Source organism: Chaetodon trifascialis, chromosome 14 (genome assembly GCF_039877785.1).
Source record: "Chaetodon trifascialis isolate fChaTrf1 chromosome 14, fChaTrf1.hap1, whole genome shotgun sequence".
Lineage (NCBI taxonomy): Eukaryota > Metazoa > Chordata > Actinopteri > Chaetodontiformes > Chaetodontidae > Chaetodon > Chaetodon trifascialis.
The window spans coordinates 23,729,077-23,753,494 of record NC_092069.1 but is presented as its reverse complement, the minus strand read 5'-3'; the positions used below and the strand labels follow the sequence as shown (position 1 = coordinate 23,753,494).

General features: G+C 42.6%; 2 protein-coding genes across 3 annotated transcripts in view; both read right to left on the bottom strand.

The window, feature by feature from the left end:
• Nucleotides 1–502: 502 nt before the first annotated feature.
• Nucleotides 503–19,081, bottom strand: sfxn5a (sideroflexin 5a). Its single transcript, XM_070979265.1, has 14 exons — nt 18,894–19,081; nt 16,764–16,832; nt 15,144–15,221; nt 14,710–14,736; nt 13,018–13,072; nt 12,557–12,582; nt 12,344–12,397; nt 11,796–11,852; nt 11,646–11,711; nt 10,705–10,795; nt 7,430–7,545; nt 7,190–7,275; nt 3,123–3,240; nt 503–1,780 (listed from the first exon to the last, which is right to left on the bottom strand). Exons 1-14 carry the CDS (start codon nt 18,939–18,941, stop codon nt 1,703–1,705), a joined length of 969 nt encoding a protein of 322 aa, XP_070835366.1. The 5' UTR covers nt 18,942–19,081; the 3' UTR covers nt 503–1,702.
• An 830-nt stretch (nt 19,082–19,911) lies between these two features.
• The window catches only part of rab11fip5a (RAB11 family interacting protein 5a (class I)), a 28,736-nt gene continuing 24,229 nt past the window's right edge, over nt 19,912–24,418 (bottom strand). Inside the window, exons 5-6 of one of the 2 annotated variants that reach the window (XM_070978454.1) lie at nt 23,672–23,828; nt 19,912–22,946 (exon numbers count right to left, since the gene is read on the bottom strand). In XM_070978454.1, the coding sequence (XP_070834555.1) occupies nt 22,689–22,946; nt 23,672–23,828 (415 nt within the window). In that variant the 3' untranslated portion in view covers nt 19,912–22,688. Of the gene's footprint in view, nt 22,947–23,662; nt 23,829–24,418 lie in introns of both variants that reach the window. The other variant, XM_070978455.1, reaches the window with a different exon arrangement.

Sequence of the window (24,418 nt, the reverse complement as noted above, 5' to 3'; positions counted from 1 at the left end):
ACGATGGACAGACTGAAAGAGATCAGATATTTCGTCCTCAAAATATAAAATGATATATTTAGAGGAAAATGTGACCAGAAATTAAATAGTGTAAAAACTATTATTACAAATATTAACTGATATTAAAACGACTCACTTTGGACTATTATTTGAAGTTATATGCTACGTTGTTGAAATATATATTTCAGTGAGGTAACATCTGTGTAAAACTCTCAACATCAGAGTGAAATTCAGCCAGAGGTGATGCTGATATGTGAGTGTGAGACACAACAGAAAAACTCGAGTAATAACAAGAAAGAAATCAGCTGTTTGTCTGAAGGACAATATGTTAAATCAGGTTTGTTTTTGTTTGTCTCACCCGGGTCGTTCCACATGGCCCCCCCAACATCCTCCACCGACCCTGCATGTGGCTTCTTGTTGAATTACGTTGCATCGCAGCCTACCGTGCCGCGTTCCCTCGGCAACCGTGCAAACATATTAATCACAGATGGTGACACGAGATAATGCTTGAAGACAGAAAGTTTATAGAAATCAAATGCAAATACAGAGAAAAAGACAGCATTTTAACAACAATGCTTTCAGAAGAATAAAAATCTCAGTCTTTTACTGACTGTTGTAATTGTAATTATATATTATTAACTTACACAATACAGAGTTTATACAGAGTAAATGCACCTCTGCAGAGGTGGAGGCAAATCCAAAAGATTAATCTTTTCATCCGCTATCAAACTAAAACCAACAGCAGGTGCTTCACTACACGAGAGTCACTCAAGCTGCAGACTCCAGTGACAGGAAGCAAACACTCAGATTTAAAGTCATTTAAAATCATGTTTTCAGTATCTGCTTTTTGTGCTAAAAACAAAAACAAAACATAGTGTCACATTTTAAAGGGAGGCAGAGTTTAAGGCTTTAATAGTGCAACAAATAGGAAAGTCATAGTTGGCTAAATTATCTGATATGGCTCTAAAATATATATAAACATACAAGTTCTATTCAGTGGTTTCCAACCTGGGGGCCAGGACCCTCAAAAGGGGTCGCGAGATGAAACTGAGTGGGTTGCAAGATGATTGTCCAGGTAGGACTTAAGAAAAAACTGATTTATTCGTCTGACTTGTCTCTGATCTTCGCTTCTTTTTGGTGCAAACTCACTGACATAACGGAGATGTCACTGGGTCGGAGGGAGCTTTAACAAGAGACGGCTGAGAACTGCTGCATTAGATTAGAAACAAGAAAAAAAACCCTTCGATGTTCACAACAGTCCATGTCAGTCATTTATCCTAATTTAATTCACAGTATAGTCATATACAATCCAGACAGCTGTAACACTCCTACCATTTCTCCTCATGATTATTAAAACGAATATTTAGTTAATTGCCTGCTCATTATGAAGCGAGAGAGAAGGAAGAGACACAAGAAACCAGGCGAGCTCGAGCCTGAGCAGGCTGCTGCTCTCAGCTGAAGACGTGAGCGCTACGGAGAGTCTTTGAGTCATTTGGTATTACTTGTTTGGTTAGAGTCCATGTTGTGACGGCGATAACAGTGATTTTATATTGTTTATTTAACATCGTCCTGCTGTAAACAACATGTCCTCTCCCTGTCAGCTGCCTCACATTTACCATAACTCCTTCTTTGGCAGCTTCGGGCCGTCTGAACCACGATGAGCAGCGCGTCCCGTCTTCGCGCGTCGGGCACTCCAGATCACTCACAGGCCTTTATTGTAGGTCACCATCTTACAATCGGTTGCCATGGCGATCTCTGGCTCCAGCTGATTCACGCTGATCTGTGGGGATCAAAGAGGTCAGCGGTGAAAAATGGAAACGCTTGGCACGAGCTGTCAGGTATAACGTGTTCGCATGAGTACGCTGTGATTAAATCTATAATCCTCTACAGGAGCCGCTTCCTAAAGAAACTTTAATTTGTAACTAAATATTTCTTAAAAGCTTTAAATGTTCTGTATTTACCGCTAATGTGCAAAAGGAGCCAATTTGGCAGATTAAAGTCTAATTTGAGGTTTGCATCTCCTAATATTTGAACCAGAGACAGATGGCTGCTGGAGTTGGAGGCAGAATCCTAATCAGACATCTTGGTAGGTGTGAAATGGGGAAGTGGGACAAATTGAGTAGGCGGGGGTCCAGGGGAACAGGGCATTCATGTTGCTTTTTGGGGAGGGTTTTTTTTTTTTCATCTGCTATTCTTGCGAAAGTGCAAAAAGGACTTGCGAGAGAAAAACAGGCCCCTCCGTGGAACTGGAGGCAGCTTTTTCACAGGACCGTTGGCGGCACATATGTCTGAAGTTTTTTGCCATATGGCTGTCTGAGTTATTTCCAGTGGTAATTAAATCCTAAACATTTTAAAGCCAGAGCTGCTTGGCTTGTGTCAGCACGTCGTTTGGCGGAGAGAAGACAAAGAGAGAGAGAGAGAGCGACAAACAAAATCGAGGCCATTTAATGAGCAGAATGACACATACTGAAGTAATAAGGCTAAAGTTAGATCTCAGCCTGCTACGATGGCATCGCTGAATGAAGGCGATAGAGGCTGTGGGCAGATCATAACACAGCAGGTTAAGTCTAGAGGGCTACGGCTCATTAGGAGAGAGCCTCTGTAAGGCTCAATGGGGAACGTTAAAGAGGTCAGAAGGCTCCGTCATCTCATCAGTCACTGAAACCCAGTCATGTCAGACCTGAGCAGAGCAAATGAATGAAATGAGGAAAGGAAGAGGGAAAACAGGAAGTGCTTGGCATCAGGATGGTTTCTGGTTAAATCATTTTTTCATTTGACTCTTCTCTGAGGATTTACAACCGCGTGAGCTTTGAAACTAATTCCTCCACGACGTTCAGCATAATGCCTGTGCTCTTATTTTTAAATGATAGGACACAATACTGGTCAAAGCTAAACCCTCTTCATGAAAGCTTAAGTTACATGAGGAGGGACAGACAGTGCAGCTGCAGTGTCTTCAATAAAAGCTTAATCATCAATAAAGAAAGCTTTGGTTTGATTGACAGTTGATTTCTGCAGCTTGACACACCAAAGCAAAGATTATTTATGACCAAAGAGGGAGAGAATATCGTGGATTAAAGCAGTGTTGTAAGACATACTCCCTAAAAGGGAGGAGAGTTTTGTACCTGGGACATCTGTGGGAAGAGACTGATGGCGAGAGGCAGAGCCAGGCTGAAGGCAGCGAGACACACCAGACTGTGGACGGGCAGGACGAGTCTCCGCCGTCTCTGCAGCAGAGGGAGTCTGAAGGGACACAGATGAGACAGAGGCACTCACTTTATTCACCTTGCAGTTCATGGACACGCAGGTGTTGTGGTGATGTCACAAACTCAGACTGAGTCTTTTTATGGGTTTTACATGAACACATAACAAACATTTTTCACATTTTTGGTAAGAATCCCTTAAATTTGGTCACTGAGGACATTTTACAGGTGACAAACACTGTGACTTCAGCACTGCTTCTGAATGACCTCAAACATATCTTTGACAATCAGTCAGCCAGCCACCAATCAAAATGTGAATTCAGGAGATTTTAACCTCCTCAAAGCTTTCAAAGCTACAGTTAAGAGGAGTAAACGCTCGCAAACCACTTTCAGGTATCAGGTGTGGTCACTTCCTGGCAGAAACCATTCATATAGCCTCTGTTTAAACCACAATGCAGAAATGAATCCTCTCATGCAGCATCTCCTCTGTATGAGAGGATTCTGCACAGATAAGCAACGTGACACGCTGTATGTCAGACAGGTCGGTGTACGCAACCCGTAATGTCTTCACCACACTAAGAACCTACGGTCAGAGAGGACATATGTCCTGCAGTTCAGTGGGTGAACACATCAAAGCTTTTATTAGAAATGTATTTGAGAAACTTGAAAAAAAAAAAAACACTGTTCAATCACAGGTTCTTTGAGCTAAACGTTCCTGAAGAGGAACCAACGACAGACTTCCACCGAAACAGACTTTGAAAGGACGTTTCATAAAGATCCATCTCCAGAAATACATTTCCTGGTCTCAGCCCGCGGTTCTCCTCCCTCCTCACTGCCCTCCGTAGGATAATCCCCTCTTCAGTGTGGGACAGCGAACTCAGCAGGAGTTTGAGAAAGAGCCGCTCCGTCTCTCCTCCACCAGCGACGCCTCTCCCCCTAACGAGGAGAGCTACTGCCTAATGAGGGAGCTCATTAACACATATGGCTGCCATGGTTTAATTAGGCTACACACACAAATGTGCAGAGACACGTCTTAGAACTGGATTACACAGAGGAAAGTCAATGGGAGGAAAGTTGGGAGGTGTGTGCGATGCGAGTGATGAGGGAAGGTTTGGGCACACAAGTTTGAAAACCTCCAAATCAGGTGAAAAACTTGCAATTATCCAAAACTAATGACACAGTTTCATGCAGTACTGGCCGTGCTTACATGCACTCAATAACCGGTCTGGTGGCCATATTCTGGTTGAGGTCTTACCAGGTTTAAATGTGCACATGAGCCTCTGACACCAGGACTCCCTGTCGCTGCGAGAAGACAAATTAATGCAAGATCCCTGCAGACTTGTGTCAGATACAACACTACATCACCGAATAGTGGCTGAGAAACGATGCCTTTCAACCATTTCTTTTGCCTTTTGTTCAGATATTTCCAGTCTGGCAGTGTGCTGCACTGAGCATACAGAGGTATGTGTAATGAGCAATTAAACTGCAAAGCAGGTTTCTAATTTCTGCAGTAAACAAACACCTCACAGGGGAGGAGGGGGTGATTATGAACATACAATAAAAGCCAGGAGGCGTTTCTTTGTCGGCAGCAGAAGAAGCTTTTGTTTTAAATACTGAAGCTGTTCTGGAGCTTAATTATTTTTCAATAGTTCATAGGAGTTCAGCATGTTTCCCATTATTTGCTGCAGCGTTAAAGGCACCCTGTGGAATTTCACTATGGAGCAATGTTTTTCAAGTGGGTGCTGCTTTATTTGTACGCCCTGCACAGCATACAGAGGTAAAACGCCATGGAGCACTAATGCACTAGCAAAAACAATCCCTGCAAGTGAGCAAACACGGATGGAAACAACGCAGGATTTAAAGACACAAAACACACACACAAAAAAAACAATAATACAAAATATCTGCTTTGCAAATGTTTCACGAGGCAGGACGTGCACACATTGGTTAGACCTCAATCATACACCATGACTTTGCTTGCAGAGATGGTCAGCTGAGGTACAGCAGTAATATTCTGGAAAGTACCGCCCTGGACTGCGCTCATGGTTGATGAACCTTTGTCCCGCCACAAGAATCTGATTGGTGGATTGGCAGGAGGACACTGTGTGTGGACAAACAGGACCTCCCACTCCTTCTGTATCTATAGTCAATGTACAGTATGTTTTCTGGTGTCTGACAGAGGACCTCTGACTGCGGTCCAAATGTATTCCTTTCACATTGATTTTGGTCACAAATGGGGTCTAGTTTGTGGTAATTATTGTCTTTGCAGTTTGTGATTAAGTGTGTTGACTTGTCACTGACTGTTTCATCTATCAACAAATTCCCTGAAAATAAAACAATACACTGTCATCCCAACATAAAACAGCATACGACTACTTTCAAATAATCTGAACATGAAGCCTGAAGCATGAACTGAAACAGACTGTACGAGCTTGGCCCCTCATCAGGTCACCTGGGTATTAGGGCTGGAATGGAGTTTCTCTGTGCGGGTAGATGCAGCTCATGAAGCACACGAAGGACAGAACCTGCTGTCACTGCCCTAAATCTGCTCTCAGCAGTGTAATCCATCATTGAGGGGCCGCCCAGGGACCCGTCTCTGTCCCCTTGTTCTCGCTCCATTGAGAGCCAGTGAAGGCAAGCTGACATAGAAGATAGCTGAGCACTTCTCACCTGCAGCCAGCGCAGCTCACAGCCCTCTGCTCGCTCTCACATACACTCCCTCCCTCCCTCTCTCTTTCCGTCATTCAGCTGCCAGGAATCCCAAACACACCTGGGCAGCCGGCCCGGCTGTCTGAGCCCGCCTGCTCAGAGCGGTCGGGACAAGCGCTGTCAGGGATTTACAAAGATGGCCGCATTCCTCGGCGCACCGCAGGCACAGTCGGGCCATCGATCACACGACGTCCGTATAAACACTTTGCATCATTAAGACATCATTATGGTCATATCACACAACACTGAATCTCAGTGGGGGAAAGGGTTCATTCACTACTACAGCAGCTCGGAGGGTGATGGGATCTAAGACCAAATATTAAAGTTCAATGACAATTTTAGAAGTCATTTAAGAGATGCCATTTAATTATACTAGAACACTAAAACCTTTGCTTTCATTCGAGCATTAATTTACTTTTTCTGATCGATACAAACAGTGTTTCAACATGTTCAGGATATCACTCTCTCTCTTCCTGTAAAAAATGCTTTTGCTCACATTAAGCGATGCATTTAGTGGGTGCAGCGGCGGCAACGTCAGGATTTGAACCAGGCACAAAAAGAAGCTAGTCAGAGCAGAAAGTCACAGCGGCTGAATGGACAAAGAAAATGACGCCACCTATAGAAACTCCACCAGCAGCAAACCCAGGTATGACAAATACAGGAAGGAAGACAACTGTCTCCAAGACAAAAAGAAGCAGATGTGGTCCTGCTTCTGTACTCTTATTGTTTATGAGCTACAGTCTAAACTGAGTGTCTGTTTTATTTGTCGCTGTGATGAGAGACGGTGTAAAACTCCACTGCAATGAGCACTTTCTCAAAAAGCAACACCAAATCAACAGAACAAAGCTTTTAGTAATTATTATATTAAAGAATACGTTATCATTTTTCATACTGTCAACAAAACTCCAAAAAAAAAAAAAAAAGACCAAAAACCACAAGTAGCACCCGTGGAGCCAGTATCACTTATTTTTCGGTGCCATAGACTATGTTCCTTCATAACCATGAAAACAGCCAACTGCCATAAATAATTTTGCACACTGAATGTGTATTAATCCGCCACTGAAAATAGTCCCCTTCAAATGCATTACTTGCCTTTGGTGCTTAAACCTAAAGAAAGTGCGACAGTTTCATATTAACCTTGTGATGATGAAGGCCCAGTTCGCCTGTCGCTGGTACTCACCGACGGTCATATATCTCGTTTTGGGGATCACTGGCTGACATATTGACATATTCAGTCAGTGAGTGTTTTCACGAAAGATGAAAATAACGCAGTGTCTTACCTCTCCAGTGCAGCCATGATCATGGGAGGAAGCACCAGAATGGGCATGGGTAAGACCACTCTGGTCACAGCTGTTTCTAAAAGTGCCTGTCACAAATCCAAAATGAAGAAACAGACTTTTAAAAAAGCTTTTTATCAAGGAAGAAAAAATATTTTAATCATGTTCACATTGAGAAGTAAAGTCAAAACCCTCTCAGTTACAGTTGACCTGAAGGATTCATATCAGAGCTGAGTGACGTACATGCCTGGCAGCCACTTTCGACGTTCCCACCACGTTCCCGTCGTCGTCGAGGACGCTGATGCCCTCCGACAGCTCAGAGTGTCTCATGAGCACCACGTTGCAGACGTTTGCACTCGCTGTGGAGAGGTGAGAAAAAAGCTAAAGTGAGGAATCTGCCTTTTCACCCTCTGCCTGGGGTTTAAGACCAGGCAGCCTGCTCAGTGCTGTTGGAACAGGAAGGGGTTCATTTCCTTGCTCACGGGCACTGTGGTAGGTTCTGTAAGGATGAGGGACCACACCACACTGAAGCGTTTGATTGGAAAATGCCTAATATTCAGGATTTTCAAGATAATATTTGTCCATGTTTAGATTATGAATTATAAGGAAGGAAATAAGGAAATATAATTATAAGGAAAATAAGACATAACAATGTTGTTAATAACTTAAAATGATGAAAATATCAAAGATTTTACACCTACAATGCCCCCTGAGAGGCGCTGAACCCCTGCATGCTTTACTCTTTGAATCTGCCTACATCACTGCCGTGTCACACATGTCATAATCCAGAAAACTGAACGCCATGCCCCCGTGTGAGCGATGTTAACTGCAACGGGCACCGCCACCAAGGAGACTGATAGGTCGGCAAACAGCAGTTGTAACCCTGTGATTTATTCACGAAAGCCAAAATGAACACAAATGTATGTTAATATAGATGGACCTTTCTCCTTGACTCTAATAGGAATAAGAAAAACTCATTTTAGAGAGTTTAGTGGTGCCGCCGCGAGCCTTTTTAATTTAAGACAACAGCGTTCAGAGTTATCTCCACTCAGGGCTGCAGGGCTGGCAGGTCGCTTTGGGAGGGGAATTCAATTGACTGACAAATAGCTCTTTTTACCTACAAGGGATTTTTTTTTAATCCAGACCAATTAACAGAGGGACAGATAGCAGCGAGGAATAACAGAAACTACAGCAAACAGATGAAATTATCAAAAAGCTGCCTGTAATAATCAATTCAATTTTATAATTACTTTGATGCTTTTATTCATTTAATTCTAAGTCTCCACAGTTCAATGCTAAAATATTTGGCTGTAATTTGTAATTATTTGAAATAATTACATTTATGTACATTCTAATTGTCATCTAATAACTCGGATTTTCAAAACAGAACAAATTAATTATCCCCATAAAGTTCTGGCGGCTGGTCTTTCCCTCCAGTTAAGGTCTTCATAATCTAATTGAATGACAGGCCGCTGCTTGATTAGGTTATTACAAATAAATCTTTCCTTAAGTAAGCAAACAAAATCAAGCGGGTGAAAATTCAAACAGCACTTTGCTTTTGCTCGCTTCAATTAGCCATTTTAATTACCTTTTATAAGGGCCAAGCAAAACAACAACAGCAACCACAATGAACAAACAGAAATCAGGTAAATGAGGCCATGACATAGACGCCACTTTGGGGGTAATTATCCAATTTGTTTGCGGCAGCAGAGTTCTAACAAGCAGCCAATTACCAGGCAAAGGCTGCGCTGCAGAAACCTGTTGATTTAATTGAAAGAACTGCCATGGTGAAAGAGGGGGCAGGCAAACAATTTAATTATGAGCGAGCAGCCCGGGGCATTCTGGGACACGGGTCTGTACCCCTGGGTGTGATGGCGTGTTTGTGGGAGAGAGGCATGAAAATCAGCTCTGCGGCTCCACACACGTCTCACAAAGTGAGCTGGGAAAACGGACGGCGAGGAACAGAGCGAGACAAACGGCTCAGCGGTGCGATTCCTGACGATCAGCTCAAAAAATCCCGACGCTACGTTTACCACCACTAAGGATGAGTTTCTACTGTATGTGAACATTTATATTACTTTTAGTGCTGTCAATTGATTAAAATATTTAATCGCGATTAATCTCATGGATGTCATAATTAACTCGCGATTAATCGCAAATTAATCGCACATTTTTATCTATTCTAAATGTCCCTTGAATCATCATTTTAATACTGTTATCAACATGGAAAAGTGCAAATGTTTTTTAATTGAAAACAACGTGTAGTGTTATATTTCACACTAACATTCTCACTTTGAGCAGTCATTCACATTTGAATGAATCAAAATCTCACACAATTTAACACTGTTAATAAACAGATGACAAAAAATAAATACTTTGTTACAAAAAAGCCCCTTCAACAACCCTTTCTAAGGGATCAAAACAGGGTGATACAAATTGAAGTTACAAAGTGCACATCATTGTAAACTAGGACTCAGGCTATAGTGCAGTTGGCCGTGTTCGACGTTTCGCACTTGACATCCACACAAACTGGTAGCCTACTCTTTTACAGCTAGCGAGCAGGCAAGACCAAACACATGCGTGGGGCGTGCCTATTGCTTTGTTTCCGGTTTACAATCGGATCCTGTAGTTTTTCTTACGTTACTAGCAGTGGTCACAGCTTATAAAAAAACTACAAGTTCAATAGGTCACAAAGAACGTTAATCACACGATAAAAAAATGACGCCATTAAAATTGATTTGTGTTAATGCGTTAATAATGCGATATTTTTGACAGCATTAATTACTTTATATCACTATTTTGTGTATCATGGAAATAGAACAAGCAGCGAGGAAAACAACAAATCCAACATCATTTATTTCTGGATACTTGCTAATGTTTTAAAAAAAAATTGTTAGGTCCATATGCTGACAAAATGGATGGAAAGAATAATGATGCTCTGACAATTCATGAGAAGATACCTCGAAGATTAATGGTCTAAATTCTCGCCAGCTGCATGTAGTTTGAGAGCTATGAACATAGCATGCTAAACATTAGCATATGGCACTAACAAGGCATTAGCATGCTAACAAGCAAGCACTACATCATAAAACTCAATGGCCACTTACTGTACTAGCTTTCTCCAGGGCTTTCTATCACATCATCACTCCTCTGCTGAAGGCTGTTGAGACGTGACTGAAAACTCCTTAAAAGGTTTATGAATGAATGTTTGCGTGATATCATGCTAACCATGAGCTTATGAAAATGCTAACTTTAGCATCTGAACATAATGACATGCTAATTACACATTAGCATTCCAACTTAAGCATGCTAATGCAGTTTGGGTTCAGCACTGAGGTGTTTTCCAGTACATGGGCATTCAAAAGTAGAAAATATTAAACTCTGCTGAGTTAGTTCAAGAGTAGAGCAAAACTACTGTGAACTCACATTTAAACTAATTCAGTTTTAAAGCCCATTTTAGTTCAGGCCTTAATCCCTGCCGGTCCCATGAAGTGTCTGGCTGAGCTTTTTGAACTTACCCACTGCTGGGAAGGGGATGAACCTCTGCACCAAAAGCCTGGTAGTTGGGCTGAAGCGGCTGGCTTTCTGGATTAACACGTTCAAGCCGACCTGACGGGAAACCAGACGCACGCCGTACAGACAATCAGCCACTGACTCTGTTTTAAAAAGACTTTAATGTAAAGAATGGATTCGATGGATTTTGGTCTTTCTCTGCCGTGCCACATGATTTCAGCTCAGAAAAGCACCGACACAAACAACAAGCGAACTTTTAAGTGTCAGAAATGGTTTGATTGGGAGGAAAGTGACAGAAATTCCTGGCTCTGTCTGTGCATAAACAACCAAAGACTGTACTGTATTTAACACACTAGAGGGCTGTAGTTAAAAGGCTATGTGCTCTCCGATAACACACCATCACGCCACTTCAGCCTGCAGCTCCCCGCAGCCCGGCGGGGGGTCGTCACCAGAGTGGACATTTAATTGGAGAGCTCCCGCCCCCCTCCCCGCCCGCCGTTCCGCCCTCCAGGCACCCCGCGATCTTTTTCTGTGCTTGTTGCCGTTGTCAATCCTGAGGGCAGCAGCCGGATGAGCGCCCAGCGGGACCAGTAATTGGCTCAGTTTGAGGCCTGTGTCCACACTAAGGGCTGTGTCAGGCAGGTGTGTGAACGTTTATTATTCTCTTTTGACGTTGGTAAGGTTTTCAAAGGTTTATGATGACATTCAGCCACACTGAATCTGGTCATTTTCCTGTCAAAACAATTAAAAGCACTTGGTGTTTTGCCTGAAAATGTGTTCCACTCGGGGTTGAAACCACAGCTAAACCTTTCGACGACAATAAAACACAATTTGTTTTCAGGTTTTCACACTTTTTATGTAGAAAGAAACCTCCAGTTCTGTTTGACATATAGTCACTGGAGTCACAGGGCCTGTTCAGTCAGAGCAGAGGATTATGGGAACTCACAGCGATGGAGACTGCGCTGGTCACCGCTCCGATGTATCCCTGGAGGAATTTGGAGAACGGAGCCGGCTAAAGTGAAAAGTAAGCGATTAAAATGTGAAAATATATCTGTTTATATGGAGAATCTGGCTCACTTGACGGCTGCGTCGGTACCTTGGAGGCGTTGCGGTTGCAGTAGTTAACGCAGGCATTGTGACTCTGGTTTAACCACTGTAAAAAGAAGAGGGGAGCTGGTTAGTAAATTTACTTTTATTACTCATTGCTACATTCAGCATTTTCAACGTTGTAATGTCCTTGTTGGATTAAGAGAGAGACTATGGAGACTCTTCAACCTGGAAAAAATGCATCTGTGGTAAACTTAATAACAGTTCACATACAAACTACAACAGCAGTGCAATAAAGCATTTGGATACTACATGATTTCCCACAAGTCGCCCACCACCACCGCTCTGCAGCTCCTCTTGTAGCGCTAATTATGTTGCTTTTGCTGTCACTTTGGCATCTTACTGTCAAGTGTTTGCATTTCTCACTTCAACATCTTGTCAGGGTGGCAGCTGAAAACTGGCTGACTGGCAAACTTGGGAACATTTAGAGAAACATTGATTACTGCGTGTTGTCTTGATAAATGAATTCATTAAAAGAAACTGAAAAGAGATCTTGATAATATTATGAGTTTCACAGACCAAGACGTCGGTATTTACCTGCCAGAAGACAGTTGACACCAACGTTTGATTTGGGAGAAGGAGGCCAACGACCTGCACAAAGATGAAACGCTTCAGAACAGATGATCACAGAATAAAATCACTAAGCAGAAAACATGCGTTTATGTCGGCGTATGACCTAAAATTTGGCCTAATAATAATAAACATGAGTGCCTTCGCATTACTGAAATGTATCTTAAAAGAAAGTCTTACCACTGGTGTGCCAAACGGGATAAAACCTGTTAAAAGACAGTCAGTACTATCACTGTTCAACACTCAGAACTGTTTATTTTCAGGTTATTTCGCTGCCAGATTTAAAGTTCTTTAAAACACATTAGGCCCATTTCTCTTAATTAGCGTTCCCATTGGTCTGCTCTGAACGTCATAATGGCTGATGACTCTTTCTCCTGCCCTCCTCCCACAATTCAAAGCCGCCTTACAAAAAAGGCGCTTTGAGACCGGACCGTCATATGAAGAGGGCCTCGAGAACTTTTCCGTCACCGTGGGAGAGAGGGTTTAATCAGCGCCCAGCTGAGTGTGACCTTTTCCAGACAACCTGAAGAGCCCCGTTGAGTCCACGACAGTTCCCGGGGTGAACGACGCCTCCATGTTGGACCACATAACAAGCCCCTAGATCCCACTTCACCCAAGGTTTCCACACCAAGCTACTGTACCTGACATCCGAAAGGGCATGAGGATCTTCTCGCCCGTGTCAGGGTGGATTATGGCCTGTAATACGAGCGTAATGATAAGAATCAGACCATAATGAGCACTGAATGATTTGGATTAGTTCAGTTCAAATGAACGAAGAAGAAAGTTTTGCACTGGAGTTAAAAATGAAGGAAAGTTTTACTAGAAACAAATTAATATCACCTTAAACACAGTTAAACTCTGACAGACTCTGACGCAACTCCTTGATCTGCTTTCTCCTCAACAGCTTAAGTAGATAATCTGCATAAAGCATTAAAGTCACAAAACTGTTGATCTTAGCTACATTACTTTTTCTGTGTGGGTAAGTCGTCTCATACGTATGCACCAGAGACAAAGACAGCGTTCTGTTAGTGTATTATCCTCTCTGCTGTAAGATAAGATAAGATAGACAGAAATCTGTTTCCCCTCCTGCTTCAGTGCCAGTGAGATCTGCAGATTGAGGAGGAACTGAAGGCACCTATCTCTCTTCTTCCTGATGTTCACGGAGATGATCTTGAACTTGGGAAGTACCGAGTATGAGGGCACTGCCGTGTCTGAATGTTTCCTGTGAAATGGCTTCATGCCTCTTCTCCTATACAGCACAGCCATGTGCACACAGCCTGTGACACTGAAGACCAGCTCACATGTTTAACAGTTGGCAGCTGAACAGATTTCTCCAGCTGTGTGCAAACAACAAACCCAGCAGCTCTTCATTGTACATTGTTGGTCCACAACAACACAGACCGAGCCTGGATGTGGTTTGATTGATCAGTTTCATATCCTAGACTCAGGTTAATTCACATCTGTTTTTTTTTTTTTACAAATATAAAAACACATTTTGTAAGAAAGGCTGAGACGTGACTCACTACCTGCACACTGAACAAGCTGTTGATGAATTTTAGAAAAGCTAAGGAGGACACAGGACTCCATTTCAAACTGTTTCACTTCACCTCCAATTCATTAAATACTGAATTAACTTGTTAAAATAATTAGAGTTTCATAAAGCGGCTGTTTATGACTCTTAAAGCAGAGCTGCTGCTGTGGCTGTTCCTACATTACAGCGAATGACTTTCTGTTGGTTTGACCTACTGCTCCTGCAGTTCAGTGACTGCCAGACATCTTCAGAAGCTGCTAATTAGCCTGAAGTTAAGACCACTTGCCTGCTGCACCATCTTCGTAATTTCAGTGTAGCTGAAAGCCTTTTCTAGCGCTGCATTTTCGTTGTGCAAACATGTCAGTGTTGAGCTAAAGAGTGAAGACTGGTGTAAGTTTTGTTTGCCAATCCACTGACACCGTGCCACAACAACCAGAGATAATGAGGTACTGATCTTAGCTTGTGTGTGTGAGTGTGTTAAGATATACTACATTGTGCCCGGGGAAGTCTGGCTGCAATCAGCGGAAATACACAAACCAGTACAGTGGTACAATTCTTCTTCTTCTCCTTCTTTATGAGGCACTACATCAGTGAAGACTGAGCTGCCTGTTTGCTGATGGGTGTTACAGGAATCAAGAGGAAAGGAAGCTTAAATGTGTAAGAATTTTAGATTAAAACATTCAAAATAACCTAAAAACATCAACAGAGTGTGAAGGAATAACAGCTGTGATGGACTCCCACCTTCCAGGGGTCAAACACGCTCACAGAGAGACAAAAAGTGAATGAGACAGAAACATCTTACCTGCTTTATTTTTTGAGCCTGCCAGAGCTGTAGAGACAAATAGCACTTAACTTTAATGGGAAAACACTTGAGTCTCTTGAGTATACAGGTCAGTTAATGTCTGTTTTTTACACAAGTAATTATTATTATTATTTACTGGTTTATTAAACAGGAACAGTGCACTTGTAAAGCACTCTGGATATATACAGTTTGTCAGTTAAATGCATCAAATGTAAAAGAAAAATGGAGCATTTAAATGTCTAAACGGGAGAAATCTGGCTGTTTTTAGATACACATCTGTAGCTATTCTTGCTTTGAGCGCTTCACACACACCTGGTTGTTTTACCCGTCTGTGGACCAATCAACACACCCTGAACAGTGTCGCTTTGAAAACCACTGTGCGAAAAGAGAGACTAGAGCATTTACACTCAAAACTCAAGTTTGTGTGTGTTCACCTGAGCATCGGTCACACCTGGAGGCAGAGTTCTTTTTTTGAAACGCTCGAGCAGCTCCACGCTCTCCTGCAGCCGTTTCTGATTGGACAACACAGACAGAAGTCAGTGAAATGTCAAGTTAGGTCAGAGCGCTTTTCCCTGGAGAGGCTTCAGTCAGCTCAGAGACGTTTCTTCCTCCTCCACTATGTGAGCCGCACGGCTCAAAGTGCGATAATTGTGTTTCATTAAAACTTTCATGCTGATTTTCAGTGAGTGAAGTGAGTTTACGAAAAGGTAATGAGCAGCTTTCTGTGGTGTGATCATTGTCTAATGCTGAGCAAAATACAAGGTCATGAGGCCCAATTTGCTCTAATGAGCCTGCCATCTACGTGAGTGTGTGTGTGTTCATTTCTCTGCATTTGTTCAAGATAGTGTTAGGTGTGCACTTTTGCCTATGCACACACGAGGTCATGTGTGTGTGTGTGTGTGTGTGTGTGTATAATAATACGCAAAATCACTGCCGTCCCCGTACTACTTTCATCATTAGGGGCAAGTTGAGGCTACGCCTGGCACAGCAGGATGCAAGGTGTGTGTGTGTGTGTGTGTGTGTGTGTGTGTGTGTGTGTGTGTGTGTGTGTGTGTGTAAGTGTACACACTCTCCACCCCTCACAGCTGCCCCACATGTCCACACCTCATCACATCCCAAGAGCTACTGCCGCTATTACTGTCACCAAAGAGTTCGCTAACAGCTTCATTACGCAGAGCACCAGGGCACTGATGACTCCATGAGCAGAACTACCACAACACAACCAAGACCTGAGGAAATGGTACAAAGGCCAGACCTTCTTCTTCTACGCTGTCTTCCTTCTGTGTTTCATGCAACATTATTGTTTAAATCTTGCTGACAGACTGAACACTTGCCTGTTACTTCACTAGAACACCAGCTAATGTGTGGATGCCAACAAGCTTGATGCCGTCAAAACTGCTTTTCCTCCCTTCACAACCAATGGGGTTTCGTTTCATTTCCAACATTATTGCCCTGCAAGTAGAGACTCCCTATATTTCTGTCTCCCAATAATGCTGAAAATGTGAAACATGTAAGCCAGTCACTATATACAGTGAGTGAATGAGCAACTCCATCCCATCTAAATACACTGATACTACTCGCCCCTCTAAACTACGCAAAAAGCTGCGTACATGTGAGTTCTGTGGCAAATGTGCACGTGAGGTACTCATGTCTGAAAACACAATGCAGCAGCGTGGTGAAGCAGTTTCAGCCAATCATTGTAGAAAAGCAGAGAATAACGAGTCTGCCGAACCTATAGCGTAACAACCCCGCCCCCTCCTCCCTGCCCAGTACGTTCAGTTCACGTTCGCCCAAAATATGAACAAGTTCATGAACTATCGTTCAATGAACACATTCAGGCACAACACTGGTGTTGTCAGACATGAGTACCGCACATGCACATTTGTCACAGAACTCACACGTCCACAGCTTTTTGTTTAGAGGGGCGAGTCGTACCAGCGTATTTAAATGTCAAATTGCGTACTTGCTATGCAAAATGCGTACAAGTTGGCAGGTCTGCTAGAACTGAGGTCCCTTTAAGACAGACATGAAGTCACACAGGAAGTGTTGTGTACCTCTGTCACGAAGAGCGTGCTGGGGTCAATCACATCCAGGAAGTGCCTGAATCGACCAAAAAAGTTGTTCTAAGAGAAGAAGAAAATACATCATTCAAACATGATCTTAAAATTGACATTAATTGGTAAAAAGACATATTTATTACCAGTGAGACCTCTGCATATGATGTTAAAGGACCTGTGTCTAGGATCTAGTGGCATCTAGCTGTGGGGTTGCAGATTGAGACCAACTGAATATACTCCTCCCTTTCCAGGGAAAGGAGAACTTGGCTGCAAAATAGTGTTTAGTTTGTTCTGGGCTACTATACAAACATGGAGGTGCAACTTGGCGGACTCAGAGGAAGAGGACCTGTTCCCTCTGTAGATATAAAGGTGATGATACACTAAAGAAATCATTGATATTTTATCCCATTTCTGCCATATTATGTTAAAAGATCCCTTAAATCTCACATACTGGTCCTTTAAATGTAACCTGAGATCTTGACCTGCGTTAGGGCGCGAAAGTTCAGAAAATCGGCTCTACAGGTAAAACGGATCAATTTTTTGGTTGAAATAAAAGCTGGATTCGGGCTTGTTTCTTCAAACTGCGAGAGACAGGCAGCGAGACTTCAGCTGTCATCCAGTGAGCAGTGATATTACAGCTTGCCAGCTGTTCTAACACACCAGGTGGAGTCTCCTCATTAATACCCCTGACAAACTGTTTCCTATCTGCATCTTTTAGGGGCCCGTATCCACTCGCACCATTTGCAGTTACTCTCTATAATGACTGTGCCAGAAATACCTTTCGATCATTTATTCATAACTGAACATAAGGAATCATTTTGGAAACACAGGAACACGCCGCGCAGCCTGGAGAGCCACGCACTCCCTCCCTAACTTGAGTTTAATTACACTAACTGCTAATTTGGATGAAAATCTGGTTTCGACTCACTGCTGCGCCTTATGACTTCCTGAACATATGGATGGTTGCTGAAAACACAGCATGGAGGAACAGTTTTTAAAATCTGTTAATTTCAATTACTCACCAGTGCTACTCCACCTTGACCAGTTTGAGCTGACACTGGTTTAGTACTGGAAGAGAGGGGACTCATTTTACCTGTACTTCAAGGGTCTCTGACCTGATTTGGCTATTTAAGATATTTTGGCCAAACTGATCTATTTTTGGATTATCACAGAAAAAGAACATTCTCTCGAAATTTCCTCTAAACCATCCCAGTAACAACTTTCCTTCATCTCGTCCATTAGTTTTCGCTTCCGGCCCGCCGTCTGAATTTATCATCACGTGACTGCAAACAGCCTATTGGTTGGGACAGAGAGTACTGTTTGCCTAATAACTATTTGAAATATTCATGGTAGCTAAATGTGCAAACTTATGATTTGTTTAGGAAATTGAAATTGAGCCGTTAGCACAAGGTGGACTGTGACCCCATAGAATTTAGGTTCATAAAGTGTTAGCTGTGATGTTAGCTAAACCGTTAGCCATCAGTTAAGCTAGCTGTAGCTGTGGAGCACCTCACCTGTCGAGCTGGTCAACAAATTCACTGACACCTGTTTTATTTTTATTTTTAATAGTTGACCCCATGAAGTCAGATGATAGGACATAACGTATGGCAGAAATGAACGAAATCAGCAGAATCGCTGTTTGGGCCGTTGGTCAGACATTTTGAGAAATAATGGGCTCTTACGTCTCGCGCTGCGGAAGTTCAAAGGTCAAATTATGCGAACTTTTAACCCCAAACACTGGTGCACTTTCAAGTTGTTAAATAAAAGTGCAACTTTCCAACGTTTTAATAGTAGTTTAATTTAAAAAGACTAACACATTTCCTCACGTTGGAGCTTCACAGACAGCTTGATACGGGACACGAGTTGTGTATTTATGCTAATGTTGACACGGTGCGTCAGTTAAGTATTTGTATACAGCAGCAGAGAGAAACTACCGTCAAAAGTTAAGATGTATTACTTCAAACATGGCTAGATACTCAAACACAGAGAAGTCTGTCCGTGAAGAGACAGAACAGAAAATGTCATGTCACAAATATGAGCTTTAACGGGTCACATCTGCACAGCTGCCTGGTGCTTCATATGAACTTCGGTTCCTGCAGCAGACAGTCGACTGAAAAACGAAAGTACCTGGTCGAAACGAGGCTTGCCGAGCTGGAATGTCGGATATTCAGACATGCTGAGAAAAAAGCAGATAAATCCACAGCAGCTTTCTCCTCCTCTGCGAAGAAAAACTGACTTCACCAACACTTTAATGTAAGTGCAGCTGCAGGGCTGCGCGGTCAGCTGTCAGCCGTTCAGCGGCCAGGTTGCATTATGGGTAACGTAGTCTTTTATGGGCGGCTTCGCTCCAAAGAGCTTATGGAAAGGAGACTACATTTCCCAGAAGAACACGCTTTGTTTTCGCTGTTTCAAAAAAGGAGCTAATGGAGGAAGATGCTTTGCATCATTTTTGAAAACAACAGATAAAACTTAGACTGGGTGAGTTACAGTTTTGTTCACAGAAACGCTGGATGACGGTGTTTGACTTTAGAGAGTTAAACATAGCCCCCTAGTGGCGGTAAATGAATTAAGTCAGTATACTGTGCAGGGGCTGGACAAAATAACTTGGACAGAATTGTTTTAATACTTCAAGAACAGTTATTGTAATAGAAATGTGCATTAATTAATTGCATGTATCTGTGCTTAAAACCTGGTGGAAGGTACACAGGCTGATGCCAGTATTTTAGAAAAAAAAAGCACATGAATTTATCCTGTCAAACACATGTGGAGCAACTTTTCAGGTATGCACAACTCATATACTGACAGTAAGCCAGCAATAAGAATTTAACAGTAATTTTTAATTAATTTAACAGGCGCACCATGTGCATATTTTTTTTTTACTAGTTATCAATTCTCAGTGTTTTATGGTTTTGAGACGTTCACAAGTCAAAAAATGTTCGAATTTGATTTAGTGTGCTTTATTTTAAACTACTTATGATTACCTAAATGTTTTGCACATTTCTCTTAAAGTGAAGAAGAAGAAAGGAGCTGAATCAATCCTGGTATTTTACCAACCTGGATCCGGACACAAAAGGGAGCTCGCTGTCTGAAACAAACCCTGAATACAAACATAAGAAGTGCCAAGAAAGATTTACAACCAAGCATATGGTGAGCAAGAAACACAAAATATTCTTTATTAAATATACAAAATTTGTGAAACAGAATTGCATCACGAATTGTAAACTTTCCAATCTTACATACTACCTTAAGCACATTCCACCAGCTACACAATCAAGGACAAAATACAATCAGTTTAAACTTAAATAAAAACTTGGAAAATGGAAGACATGGAGGAGGACGTTTATTCTTGCGCTTCGTAAGTGCCGAGTCACATTTAATATGTCTCTACAGTCATCTATGCACTTGATATTGAGATCGCACAGCAGAACTGAGATGACAAGACGGTTTTGGATGTTTCTGTATGCTTCAAGCTCACTGGAAAATCATCGTCATGGTGTCAGAACCAAGTGCTTAAATCACAGAGCGATCAGAAAGTGCAGTACGGTGTGAAGTAGATCTAACTATACTGATATGAACAGAGAGGTACAGTAGAGTAATGTTCTGACGATTAAGTAGTGCAAGAACATCCACAAATGCTGTTAAAAGTGGCATCATATCAGAATACTTTATGGTGTATCAATCTGCTCCATAGATTAAGTTTCAAGGCTTTTTTTTTTTTTGGCATTTCACAGATAATCACTGTTACTGCTCATTTTCTATTGGTATGCATACAATTTATTTTTGTGCAGTGATCTAATCAATATCATACCAAAGCATGAAAAGAAATAGAAGAAAACAAAAACAGATGGCTTATCGTTTTCAAAACCTGCCCCGAGCCCCCACAAGTAAAATGAAGTGCTAGACTCTTAATGAACGGCAAAACAAAACAAAAATAAGGCAGCATTTGGCATTTCAATACGGCATATATGCTGTAAAACGCGGTATATATCCCTTTGTAACACCTGAAAGCAGGAGCGATATGCGTGCTGGAGCCGAAGCAGATGTGACACAGACGCTGAGGGAGGGGAGTCAAGTGCCAGCATGTCGCAGGCATTTTCTCGACGGTGGAGTCGTGTTGATAACACACACGTGGGAAGGCAGAGGCATGAGAGCGGAGAAGCTGTGATGGCCGATCTTGATACTGACTGGATACTGAGTGATACTGTCTTCACCTGATAACACTGTGACCCATACAAGAATCAGTTAGCTTATTAGGCTGAGCATTATGGGTAATTTCAAGACATGCCCATTGAACGGAAAGAAAAAAAGGAGGGAAAAAAGGAACAAGCAAAAGATAAACGGCACTTTTCGTGCGTAGAAAGTAAAACCATTCGCTTGCTGGCTAAGAACACTTTTGAACATTCATAAGCTACGATCAGTCCCCGGTAATGTGCACGTGACAAGGCTGAACTCTCACACCGCTCATTTGGTTTGTAGTTTCAAAAACTGGTCAGAGCACTCGATTTTCAAGGAGGAACGTTTGTAGAGTGTCGATCCAAAACAGCATGCACACCACGTGGAAAACGGGACGCCAGTCGCAGAAGTTTCAGTCACTGCAGGTCAGCGCAGTACAGTTTCACTTGGATTTACCTCATTAAGCAAATATCATACACACTCTGAAATAATTCTGCAGCTGCTGGTTTCAGGTCATTTCAGTTAAAGGAAATACACTTCGACGCTTCCTTGCCAAGATGAGAGGATTGATACCACTCTCTGGGCGGTGATCAGCTTAGCATCAAGACTGGAAACAGTTAGCCTGGCTCTGTCCGAAGTTAAAAAAATATGGTGACCGACATGTTTAAAGCACTAAGCTGTGGTTTTTGGGGGCAGCCAGACATCAATAAAAACACAAGTTTTTTACTCTTCTGTTTGTGTATAGAACTACTGGTTGGTGTTCTTTGCATCTTCGGACAGAGCCAGGCTACCCCTGCCTCTGGGCTGTTTTACGTTCCAGTCAACTGAGTGTCTTTGGACTTTGAACTGTTGGTCTGACAAAACCAAAACAAAGCTTTATCATCTCAAAAATCTTCTGAAATTTTTTAGACCAAATGATCAATTCTATAATTGAGAAAACTGGCAGATTAATTGAGAATGAAAATAATCACTAATTATACTTTCTGGTGACTAAATCTTACATCTTGCAGATCAAAGCATATTTGCTGTGTTTTGAAAAAGGTCCCTGCTCTCAGCTGCAGCTCTGACCTTAAAACAAAGGCATCAAAACGTGCACTGTGATCAATTATTCTCCTGAGGAGCTTTCAGGTCACTCCATGTTGATTTTCATGCAGCACTGAGATGAAGTGAAACCGAGGTGTGCTACAGAAACGGCCAGTGGAAAAAACTGATTTGAAGTATGTGCATTTTATAGTTGGTTAGTTAATGGACAAAAAGATGCAGGTGGCCCTTCACGCTGTTCGCTCCCCTCCGCCTGCAACTGTGACACGTCTGAACGGCGTGAGGAGTTAGTTGATATGCAGAGTTTTGGACTGAAACTCTACCGACGCCCTCTTTTGTGATAATGTGATAGAAGTGAGGTGAAAAGGAGGAATCGATGTTTCTACAATCAGGATCCCAAAGTGGAAGCGTCTGGGTTTGGAACACACTGGGCTCACTCCTCTGAGAACTTAAAACCACCTGGCTGTGTGAACCTGAAATCAACCTGAGGACCCGCTACATTCAGGACCGCCCGAGCCGAACCCTTCGGTGAGGCCGCGTTTCAGCACAGTAAAGCATGCCGTCTGGAAAACATCGCCTCGACATCTCTCAGTGCCTAAATATTTGTATCAAAAAGGACAGCATAGCAGTGAAAAGACTAAAGAGCTGTTGTGGAGGTTAGAGTGAACAGATGCGGATTGAACTGCAAACCCCGCCCCCCCCCATTCGTCACTTTAACTTGGAGCGCACTTGCAGGAGTGTGGGCTTCTGCTCCATGATGCGCACCAGCAGCGTGTCAATGTAGTCCTCCAGATCTCTGACCTGCGGCTTCAGTTTCTTCAGCTCCACCTCCCGCTTAGCCAGCAAAAACCTCTGGCGCTCGAACTCCGCCTTCTGCCTCTCCAGCTCCGCCTCGCGCTGCACCAGCAGGGCGACCAGTTCGCTGTGGTTCAGGTGGTAGTACGAGCCCGCTCCTTCTGTCGCAGACTGAAGGCAGAGAGACGAGCGGACAGACAGGGAGGAAGAGCAAACATAACCGTGTGAGGTCTGTGTCTCATTCGGGCGACCCCGATCAATCACACTACGTCTTATCTCACGATCGCGCTCGACATCAGATGTCACCGGGAAGGCCGATGACGCAGCTGTCAATCAAACTGACAGAAGTGTTGTCTGTGATGCTCACAAAAATGAACAAAATCTCATTACTCTTCTATTTGATGTGTCTTACAACATCCTCACTGAAGGAAAACATCTGCATCATCTGCATGAAAGCCAACATTAAATCTGCCTAAAATCTATATAACTTCAATTAAGAATAAACATTATGAAGTCAGGGTTTAAAAACAAACAAACAGATGTTTATGTTTTGTTTTCAGTGATTCTCGCCAGTTTCCTTTTTTCTGCTTTACAGTCATTTAAAAGACTTTGAGAAACATTTATTACACTTACTGCTGTTAAATTAAGTGAGCATCATCATTGTTGTTGTTGTGCTTCTCATAGTCAGCCAGCAGGAGGCGTGTCGGTCGAGAAACTCACACAAACAACTTAAAAATGTATTTTTTGAAGTGAACCACTTTGTTTGACGACCAGAAGTGTAATTTCATTTACAAAGACATGTTTGCAGGTTAAAATATGACATAAATCTAAACACAAATCATGACTATTGAACCTCAAACACACAGTTACTGTTTGCCTCAGAATACCTTCTGTACCTTCTTCCTGTCCGCCTCCTGCTCGCTGGGCTGGCTGCTCCTCCCCGGGTGGATGGTGGACTTGAGCTTCTCCAGGCCGGTGGCCAGCACTGACCGGCCCTCAGTCCGCTTCTCCTCAGCCAGCATGGCAGTGGTCAGGGGCTTCACGGGGTGGGGGCTGGATGAGACGACAACAAGCGGCACACACATATGATCAGCTATCCTGCTTCACAGGACGGCATCCCTGTGGCTCAATACAGGAGACTCTCAGGTGAGGTAAGAACTCCATCTGGCTGCCAAACTGGAGGTCCATAAAGAAGGCCATTAGCTTCCAGCAACGTAAATCTTGGAGTCAGTCTGTGTCTGAAATGATCATACAATTCATTTGAAAGAGGACTTGAATTTACATCTACTTGTCCTTTCTCTGTTATTTGGTTAAAAGCAGCTGAGAGGAAGTCGGGGGATGGTTTGTGCAATGTGTGATTTTCAGAATAAAATCCTTTAAGTAGCCACTAATACAGCTTTAATCTTAATAGAATTAAACATGCTTATGGCTGTGGGTGATACTCAAGGCTTATTTTGATTCATGTAAAACATATTGCCTGAACTTTTAGTGTGTCTGAAAATCAGTGCTTATTAGCACTTAACTGCTATTATTAAAATAAACTACGGAGAATCTCCTACAGTTAACCACCAAACTACAACCACCTTCAGGAGACGCGAAGAGAAACCCGAGGGGTCTCAAGATGATTAAAATAGATATGAAAT